Source organism: Bison bison, unplaced genomic scaffold (genome assembly GCF_000754665.1).
Source record: "Bison bison bison isolate TAMUID 2011002044 unplaced genomic scaffold, Bison_UMD1.0 scf7180017864482, whole genome shotgun sequence".
NCBI lineage: Eukaryota > Metazoa > Chordata > Mammalia > Artiodactyla > Bovidae > Bison > Bison bison.
Window position 1 is genome coordinate 4,975,520 of NW_011495042.1, and position 10,889 is coordinate 4,986,408.

General features: G+C 41.9%; 1 protein-coding gene across 3 annotated transcripts in view; it reads left to right on the forward strand.

Annotated features, from left to right (window-relative positions):
* Nucleotides 1-10,889, forward strand: part of RAF1 (Raf-1 proto-oncogene, serine/threonine kinase) — a 76,935-nt gene that overhangs the window by 44,119 nt on the left and 21,927 nt on the right. For all 3 annotated transcript variants that reach the window (XM_010862457.1, XM_010862459.1, XM_010862458.1), the window contains exon 2: nucleotides 2,174-2,406. In XM_010862457.1, coding sequence (XP_010860759.1) covers nucleotides 2,200-2,406 — 207 coding nt within the window. In that variant the 5' untranslated portion in view covers nucleotides 2,174-2,199. The remainder of the gene's footprint in view (nucleotides 1-2,173; nucleotides 2,407-10,889) is intronic.

The window sequence follows — 10,889 nt, forward strand, 5'->3', positions numbered from 1 at the left end:
GATTCCAGCTTGTGCTTCTTCCAGCCCAATGTTTCTCATGATGTACTCTGCATATAAGTTGAATAAGCAGGGTGACAATGTACAGCCTTGACGAACTCCTTTTCCTATTTGGAACCAGTCTGTTGTTCCATGTCCAGTTCTAACTGTTGCTTCCTGACCTGCATACAAATTTCTCAAGAGGCAGATCAGGTGGTCTGGTATTCACATCTCTTTCAGAATTTTCCACAGTTTATTGTGATCCACACAGTCAAAGGCTTTGGCATAGTCAATAAAGCAGAAATAGATGTTTTTCTGGAACTTTTCTTGCTTTTTCTGTGATCCAGCGGATGTTGGCAATTTGATCTCTGGTTCCTCTGCCTTTTCTAAAACCAGCTTGAACATCAGGAAGTTCATGGTTCACATATTGCTGAAGCCTGGCTTGGAGACTTTTGAGCATTACTGTACTAGCGTGTGAGAAGAGTGCAATTGTGTGGTAGTTTGAGCATTCTTTGGCATTGCCTTTCTTTGGGATTGGAATGAAAACTGACCTTTTCCAGTCCTGTGGCCACTGCTGAGTTGTCCAAATTTGCTGGCATATTGAGTGCAGCACTTTCACAGCATCATCTTTCAGAATTTGAAATAGCTCAACTGGGATTCCATCACTTCCACTAGCTTTGTTCGTAGTGATGCTTTCTAAGGCCCACTTGACTTCACAATATTCTCCAAAAAATTTTGTCAAGACTTTATGAGAGTGATGCCAGATAGTGATGCTGTCTCTAAACTTCTCTAGTTTCCTCAGCTGTCAGCTCAGAATAGTTAGTATCTATCGTCCCTTCTGGATTCAGGCATGTGAGGTGAGAAAGAGCTTACCGCATAGTGGGGGTGCAGACAGAAGCTTCTGGTACAGAGCAAGATGTTTGGATTAAATGATCTTTAACTCTGGGCCATTTTAGCTCTGACTAAATGATTTCAAGTGTCAGTTCACGTATGACAAGGTAAGGACTCTGGAATCAGATAGAGCTGCCCAGTTCTGAATCCCATCTTTGCCAGGTAGAGTGAAATGGATGTCATTTCCACCTAGAGTATCCCCTAAGGATCAGGGTGGACAATATGAATGGGGTGTATGCAGCATATACTCATTCTCATGATAGGTAGTGGGCATCTAGTAAATGGTAACTACTGCTGACGATGCTGATAATAAGATAAAACAACTTTCTGAAGGAGGAAGGCTTGAGAAGGATGGGTTCCCTGTCGACCTCACTGTTCTGTAAAGGTGGAAGCACCTCTCACTTCTGCCGAGATTGATTGCCTTCAGGGTGGTATGGCTGTGGACCCCCTGTCACCTCTGCATGGTGGCTGACTCCCAGCCGGTGCCAGGGCATGGCACGGCCTCACTGCAGAGTATCTCCAACTTACTTTCATTGTGTGAATGTCTGTGGACTTCAACTGCGGTTTTCTTGTTGCCCTATTAAAACATTTGATTACTTTTTGTTAGGTTACTATCTCTGCATCTGTTTGTAAGCTTTGTTTCCACACTAAAATTGGACTCCAATGAATGTTATGTTGGAAAGTTCATGTACTTTATATATAAACAGATACAGAATCTGGTTATTTTACTTATCAACCTGGATGTTCTTGGGCAGGTAGCATGGTTTTCCTCTGCCTCATTTGTTTAAAAATTAAAGCATGGTTGGAGGAAGGTATTTAAAATCTTTCTGGGTCCTTATTATAGATTAAATGAGATAATTTATATATAAAGTGTCTAACACACATCTTACAAAAACTGGTTTCTTTTTGTTCTTCAAAGGCAGAAAATGATGGCTTACACTTTTTTTTTGGTATTTCTCATAGTACTAATGTGTTACTAATATTCAAAGGTAGTTTGTGCTTAATATACAATAACAAAAGAAAAAGTGGAACTGAAAAAGCATTAGACTAGACCTAGGCTATGTTCCATGTTGGCTCTTACCTGGTTGTATAACCCTTGATGAGTCTTTTGATCTCTAGTCCCCATCTTGTTCATTTTTGAGTTGTCTGTCTATTATATACTATAATAGAAGTTTTCTGAATAATGTATTTAAGCAGAATATGTCACCTACAAAAAAACCCACATAGTACTGTTTTCACAGTTACTCTGTGTATTGTATTGTTGAGCTAATTAATTTTACTCAAGAATTATTATTTTTTTTGTTAGCTTGAAGTGCTGCGTAAGCTGCATCAATGGAGCACATACAGGGCGCCTGGAAGACGATCAGCAACGGTTTCGGATTCAAAGACACGGTGTTTGACGGCACCAGCTGCATCTCCCCTACAATAGTTCAGCAATTTGGCTATCAGCGTCGGGCGTCAGATGATGGCAAACTTACGGACCCTTCTAAGACAAGCAACACTATCCGTGTGTTTTTGCCAAACAAGCAAAGAACAGTGGTACGTAAACATTCCTCTCCTAAAATGTAGCTGTCCATCACCTATAAAAACATTACAGATCATGTTGCCCATCTTATAGATAGCAAACATCTTCACTGTCACTAGAGTCTTTATTTTTAAATTTTATTTTAGTGTCTTGTAGTCGCACCTTTGTTTTGGATTGAGGTGTTGTTGATTTACACTGTTGTGTGAGTTTCAGGCATGCAGCACAGTGACTCCAGCATATATATATGCTTTAGATAACTTTCCGCTGTGCGTTATTACAAGATGTTGAATAGTTCTCCATGTTATACAGGAGATTCTTGTTTCTAATCTATTTAATGTATTGCAGTTTGTTTCTGTTAATTCCACACTCCTGACTTATCCCACCTTTCTTTCCCCTCTCCTTTGGTAATAAGCTTGGTTTCTGTGACTGGTCTGTTTTGATTTTGTATGTAGATTCATCTGTCTTTAGATTACACATTTAAATGATAATTACATAATATTTGTTTTCTCTTTCTGACTGACTGCACTTAGTATGATAATCTTAAATGGCAGTAGTTCATTTTTCTTTATGGCTGAGTAATACATTGGTGGACACTGGGGTCGTTTCCATGTCTTGTGTATCGTAAATAGTGCTGTGAACACTGAGTGCATGTATGTTTTTGAATTAGTTTATGTCTTTTTTGGATATGTGCCCAGGAGTGGGATTGCTGGATCATATAGTAACTCTGGTTTTTGTTTTGTAAGGAACCTCTGTCCTGTTTTTCCTCGTGTGTGTACAAATTTTCATTCCCACCAACAGTGTAAGAGGGTTCTACTTAGAGTCTTTGTTAATTGAGTTTCTAGTTGTAGATTTTATTGCTTTATATTCTCTTCACACCCCCTTGCTTTTTTCTTTCTAGCTCTTGGTCTTCCTTCGACTTAGTCTTGCCTAGACGGTCTTTTCTGACAATTCACCTAAACAAATGGTACATTTTAAAGAAAATATTTACTGAAATGTAGTTGATTTACAATATTGTGTCTCAGATATATAACACGGTGAATCGTTTATGCAGACACATAGATCCGGTGTTTTTAATACTCTCTTCCCGTATAGGCCGTTGTCGAGTACTGAGTAGAGCTCCCTGTGCTGCAGCAGGTCCTTACTAGTTACAGTTTTATATATAGTCGTGTGTATAGGTCAGTCCCAGTCTCCCAATTTATTCCTCCTCCTCCCTACCCTCTGGTAACCATAGACTTGTGTTTTTTTTTTAGACTTGTTTTTTATATCTAACTTTCTGCTTTGTAGATAAGTTCATTTGTACCCTGTTTTTAGATCCCATGTGAAGGTGATATCGTGATGTTAGTGTTTGTCTTGCTCTGTCTTCACTCAGTATAACAATCTCTAGGTCCGTCCATGTTGCTGCAGACGGAGCGTTTCATTCTTTCCTATGGCTGAGTAGTATTCCGTTGTATATATGTGTACCACATCTGTATCCATTCCTCTGTTGGTGGACATTTAGGTTCTTTCCATGACCTGGTTATTGTAAGTAGTGCTGCAGTGAATGTTGGGGTGTCTGTATCTTTAGAATTATAATTTTCTCCAGATATGTCCAGGAGTGGGATTGCTGAATCATAATGGTAGTTCTGTTTTTAGTTTTTTAAGGAACTTCCATTCTCTTCTTCTCAGTGGCTGTATCAACTTACGTTCCCCCCAGCAGTGTAGGAGGGTTCCCTTTTCTCCACACCCTCTGTGGCATTTATTATTTGTATTAGATTTTTTTGATGGTGGCCATTCTGACTGGTGTCAGGTGAATATAGTACATTCTTAATGGGGATGTATTTCAAAGGGCTCTTTTAGAAATCCCCTTAGACATTTCTGGCTAATTACAAACTTTGTTCAGTGTATTAAAGCAAACTGTTCATTTAAAAATTTTTGATACACAGTCAAGTATATAGAAGAAAATAAAATTACCTGGAAAAAAATTATTTTAGTACATTTCCTAGGTTCTGGGGCAAAGCTGGAGGTAGCCTGGAAACCAAGCTTTTTTCCACGGCCCTGGACTAGCCAGTTATTCCTGTGTAGCTTCTGACACAAAATCTCAACTTTTCTAAGAAATTACTGCTCAAAACCTTCTTCCTATTCTGGGAGGCGGTGGGGGAAACACCACCTGAAACCAGAAAGTGAAGCTGTGCTACTCGTGCTTGGTGTGTGACTGTCCTGCACCGATGCGGTGCGGGAGAACCTCTGTTCAGAACATCAGGCGTCATCCTTTCCCGCCCTCTGTTCTTTGTGTAGAATCGGTGCCTTGTGTTTATTCTGTGTTCCAAGGTTGGGAAGTGCAGTGCAGAGTTTTCTTTCTAACAGTTCCACTCTCTCCTCTTTACTAAAATTTCCTTTTACTTTTGTGAAACCTAAAGAGCCTGCCAGTTACGGTGTCCTACATTAAGGTACATTTTTAAACTGAAGGCAAAACTCAAAGGCATTTAAAGTTTGAGTAAATTTATTTTTGTTCCCTTTCCTGGAAATGAAACTTTAATGACTGGCAAAATAAATAATAATAATAATCTCCTTATTTCAGCAGTAATCTTTTGTTTGCAAAGTGAGTTTTCTCATTAATTTTCTGACCTTAAGAAAGTGGGAAGTGTGACTGTGTCGGGCAGCTGAAGACCCTCTGGTGCTGCTTCCGGGTGTTGCTGCCCCTGTCTTCTCCACCCCTGTCTACCCATTTGCCTGCAGACTGGGAACCTTAGTTTTGCACAATAGTTTAAGTGTTTAGGCCTTTAAGACAACGAGGCCCAAATTTAAATCCCTGTATTGCCTTTTATAAGCTGTATCATGACAAGTTACATAATATTCTGAGCCTCTGTTCCTGACCTTCATGAAATGAGGCTGATGCTAGCTACAGTGACTAATTTCACAAGTAAAATGGTAGTTATGATAGTTTCTGGAGGAGGAAATGGCAACCCACTCCAGTATTCTTGCCTGGAGAATCCCAGGGACACAGGAGCCTGGTGGGCTGCCGTCTATGGGGTTGCACAGAGTCGGTCACAGCTGGAGCGACTTAGCAGCAGCAGGATGGTTTCTGAGAGTTTCCTACATCAGTGTGTCCTCGATAGCCTTCAGCTGAGTGCAGCTGGGGGCTGGGGACCACCGATTTGAAAAGCATGACACCTGCAGCAGCTTTTGAGAAGGTTCTATCAGAGAAAGCTAGTTTCTCTTGTTTCTTTGACCAGAGGTGGACTGTGTGCTTCTGATAGAAACACTCACACACTGAGAGAGCCAGGACCTGTGTCAAATACTGTGCAGTAGTACTCTGAAAACTGAAAAGTGATTTCGGTGACATTTAATCTTCATTAGAAGCCAGAGCTCCAAGAGCGAGACGGTTCTTTGCTGCTGCTAAGTCGCTTCAGTCGTGTCTGACTCTGTGCGACCCCAGAGACGGCAGCCCACCAGGCTTACCCGTCCCTGGGATTCTCCAGGCAAGAACACTGGAGTGGGTTGCCATTTCCTTCTCCAATGCATGAAAGTGAAAAGTGAAAGTGAAGTCGCTCAGTCGTGTCTGACTCTTAGCGACCGCATGGACTGCAGCCTACCAGGCTCCTCTGTCCATGGATTTTCCAGGCAAGAGTACTGGAGTGGGGTGCCATGAGATGGTTCTTTAAATATCCTCTAATCCAGTGGGGTTCCCAAACGTGGCTGATATCAGAGTACCCAGCTCCAGGGGTACCTTGAAGGAGGAAGGCGTCATGTGCTGGCCGGCTCGGCCAGTCAGCTGTTTCTAGTCATCCCCAGGTTGCTTCACTGCCGGAGCCCAGAATGACTGTTATAATCACTTAGTGGGCTCCAGAGATTAGTCAGACCGTAACTGATCACAGCACGTATCCATGGGGAGTCCAGAGAGAAGAGTGACAGAGAGGGTGTATGTGTGATAAGTAATTTTTAGAATAATTAGTAGTTGCTTGGTTTTTGAGTTTTTCTTGTCATTTGTTTTGTAAATGTGCGTCTCTTTGACTTACTGCTGCTGCTTTTTACTAGATGAGTGATTGGATCAGAGCTCAGGCTCTTTAATTACCACTGGAATCACGTCAGAAGCAGCTTAAGCTACAGATTCCTGAGCTTCGGTCAGGATGAACTGAATCAGATGAGTGTGTTAGAGGGGGCAGGCTGGGAAAATACATTTTCCCAGGCTCCTCGGATGACTCTAATACCAGCCACGTTTGGGAACCCCGCTGGATTAGAGGATATTTAAAGAACTGTCTCGCTCTTGGAGCTCTGGCTTCTAATGAAGATTAAATATCACCGATATCACTTTTCAGTTTTCAGAGTACTACTGCACAGTATTTGACGCAGGTCCTGGCTCTCTTACTGCGTGAGTGTTTATTACTTTTCATTGTCTTCATTCTTGGTGTCTTCACAGTTCAGATCAGTCTCTCCCTTTACTGAGTTGTTTCTGAAAAGCTGGAAGTTAGTGGGATATTTCTAAGGATATCACTGCTTCAAGAAGCCTTAAAAATAAACTTGTGAAACATTGAAGATGGACAGTTGAAAATATTCTAAACCTTTAAAATAAAAAATCACTTACCTCTCTCTGGAAAGGGGCTGGATTGGCCACTGTCAGCTGTCACATTTTCAGCAGAAGGACTCCACTGTGGGCAGTTTGCAAGCACTGCAGATCTCATTCTGCTCACCCTGCTGCCCATTCTGAGTGTAGTTGCCTTCCTTTTGATTAAGTTTATTGGCTTTAAAAACACTGTATAGGGCTCTTACTGAAATGCTTAAAATCTTGGTTGAAATGTTTATCTAGCTGCTGATATTAGCATGCTGGGTGCTCACACTTTCTGTTAGGCTCTGAAGTGCCTACTGAGCTCCTGAGGACCGGGTACATGGGGGTATGAAGGGGTCTATACTGCTGAGACTACTGGATGGGTGTGCACACGTGTTTAAACCAGCAGTGCTGTTCGCCCTGACAGCGGGGCAGAGGCTTTATTTCCTCCACTACCTTCTTGCCCCCCTCTACTGTGCAGTGTATGTGAGACGGCTTTTTGGTTAGGAAGATGAACCATTTTGTTGAAAATAAGTTGAAATACAAATTTTTTTGATACAAAGAACTCATGTCATAGATTGGATTGGTTAATTTTCATTTCTGGTGGATATTTATGTTTGCATGAATATTTCATTGAGTCAAACAACTTCAGTCAATTCAGTTCAGTCGCTCAGCTGCAGCATGCCAGGCCTCCCTGTCCATCACCAGCTCCCAGAGTTTACCCAAACTCATGTCCATTGAGTTGGTGATGCCATCCAACCATCTCATCCTCTGTCGTGCCCTTCTCCTCCTGCCCTCAATCTTTCCCAGCATCAGGGTCTTTTCAAATGAGTCAGCTCTTTACATCAGGTGCCCAAAGTATTGGAGTTTCAGCTTCAACATCAGTCCTTCCAATGAACACCCAGGACTGATCTCCTTTAGGATGGACTGGTTGGATCTCCTTGCAATCCAAGGGACTCTCAAGAGTCTTCTCCAACACCACAGTTCAAAAGCATCAATTCTCCTGTGCTCAGCTTTCTTTATAGTCCAACTCTCACATCCATACATGACCATTGGAAAAACCATATCCTCGACTCGACAGACGTTTGTTGACAAAGTAATGTCTGCTTTTTAATATGCTGTCTAGATTGGTCATAACTTTCCTTCCAAGGAGTAAGCATCTTTTAATTTCATGGCTGCAGTCACCATCTGCAGTGATTTTGGAGCCCCCCAAAATAAAGTCAGCCACTGTTTCCACTGAGACCGGATGCCATGATCTTAGTTTTCTGAATGTTGAGCTTTAAGCCAACTTTTTCTCTCTCCTCTTTCACTTTCATCAAAAGGCTCTTTAGTTCTTCTTCACTTGTAGATGGTGTCATCTACATATCTGAGGTTATTGATATTTCTCCCGGCAATCTTGATTCCAGCCTGTGCTTCCTCCAGCCCACCGTTTCTTATGATGTGCTCTGCATCTAAGTTAAATAAGCAGGGTGACAGTATACAGCCTTGATGTAGTCCTTTTCCTATTTGGAATCAGTCTGTTGTTCCATGTCCAGTTCTAACTGTTGCTTCCTGACCTGCATACAGGTAGAAAGGGAAAGTTGATCATTTTCTCTCTCCCAACTACTCTCTCTTGGGGCTTCCCTGGTGGTTCAGTGTTAAAGAATCTGCTTGCCAATGCAGGAGACGTGGGTTTGATTTCTGGGACGGGGAGATCCTCTGGAGAAGGAAATGGCTACTCACTCCAGTATTCTTGCCTTGGAAATCCCTTGGGAAATTCCATGTAGCCTGGTGGGCTATGGTCCATAGAGTCAAAAAGAGTCAGACACATCTTAGTGACTAAACAACAAGAAACCACTTTCTCTTAGGGGTAAGAGCTATTTTTTCACATGCATATGACATATATAGACATATATAGGTTCCCCACCCTTTAAATAATCTTCTTGTCATTGTTCAGTTGCTAAGTCGTGTGTGTCTCTTTGCAGCTCCATGGACTGCAGTACACCAGGCTCCCCTGTGCTTCATTATATCCCGGAGCTTGCTCAGTCTTATGTCCATTGAGTTGGAGATGTTATCTAAACATTTCATCCTCTGTCACCCCCTTCGTCTTTTGCCTTCAATCTTTCCCAGCATCAGGGTCTTTTCCAGTGAGTTAGCTCTATGCATCAGATGGCCAAAGTACTGGAGCGTCAGTCTTTCCACCAAGTATTGGGAGTGGATTTCCTTTAGAATTGATTGGTTTGATCTCCTTGCAGCCAAGGGACCCTCAAGAGTCTTCTCCAGCACCACAGTTCAAAAGCATCAATTATTCGGCGCTCAGCCTTCTTCATGGTCCAACTCTCATACCTATATGACTACTGGAAAAACCATAGCTTTGACTATTCGGACCTTTATTGGCAAAGTGATGTCTCAGCTTTTTAATGTGCTGTCTAGATTTGTCATAGCTTTCCTTCCAAGGAGCAAGCATCTTATAATGTCATGGCTGCAGTCACTGTCTGCAGTGATTTTGGAGCCCAAGAAAATAAAATCTGCCACTGTTTCTACCTTTTGCCCTTGTATTAGCAATGAAGTGATGAGACTGGATGCCATCATCTTTGTTTTTTGAATGTTGAGTTTCAAACCACCTTTTTCACTCCTCTTACATCCTCATCAAGAGACTCTAGTTCCTTTTCACTTTCTGCCATTAGTGTGGTATCATCTACATATCTGAGGTTATTGATATTTCTCCTGGCACTCTTGATTCCAGCTTGTGATTCATTCAGCCCAGCATTTCACATGATGTACTCTGCATGTAAGTTAAATAAGCAGGGTGACAATATACAGGCTTGATGTACTCCTTTCCCAATTTGGAACCAGTCTATTGTTCCATGTCCAGTTCTAACTGTTGCTTCTTGACCTGGATATAGTTTTTGCAGGAGACAGGTAAAGTGGTCTGGAATTCCCATCTCTTTAAGAATTTTCCATAGTTTGTTGTGATCCACCCAAAGGCTTTCACATAGCCAGTGAAGCAGAAGTAGGTGTTTTCCTGGGATTCCTGTGCTTTCTCTGTAATCCATCGAATGTTGTCATTTTGATCTCTGGTTCCTCTGCCTTTACTGAACTCAGCTTGTACATCTGAAAGTTCTTGGTTCACGTATTGCTGAAGCCTAACTTGAAGAATTTTGAGCATAACTTTGCTAGCATGTGAAATGAGTGCAGTTGTATGGTAGTTGGAACATTCTTGAACATTGCCCTTCTTTGGTATTGGAATGAAAACTGACCTTTTCTAGATGAAGACTGACCTTTTCCAGTCCTGTAGCCACTGCTGAGTTTTCCAAATTTGCTGGCATATTGAGTGCAGTTAGAACTGGACATGGAACAACAGACTGGTTCCAAATAGGAAAAGGAGTACGTCAAGGCTGTATATTGTCACCCTGCTTATTCAACTTATATGCAGAGTACATCATGAGAACGCTGGGCTGGAAGAAGCACAAGCTGGAATCAAGATTGCCGGGAGAAATATCAATAACCTCAGATATGCAGATGACACCACCCTTATGGCAGAGAGTGAAGAGGGACTAAAAAGCCTCTTGAAGGTAAAAGAGGAGAGTGAAAAAGTTGGCTTAAAACTCAACATTCAGAAAACTAAGATCATGGCATCTAGTCCCAACACTTCATGGGAAATAGATGGGGAAACAGTGTCAGACTTTATATTTTGGGGCTCCAAAATCACTGCAGATGGTGACTGCAGCCATGAAATTAAAAGACGCTTACTCCTTGGAAGGAAAGTTATGACCAACCTAGATAGCATATTCAAAAGCAGAGACATTACTTTGCCAACAAAGGTCTGTCTCGTCAAGGCTATGGTTTTTCCTGTGGTCATGTATGGATGTGAGAGTTGGACTGTGAAGAAGGCTGAGCACCGAAGAATTGATGCTTTTGAACTGTGGTGTTGGAGAAGACTCTTGAGAGTCCCTTGGATTGCAAGGAGATCCAACCAGTCCATTCTGAAGATCA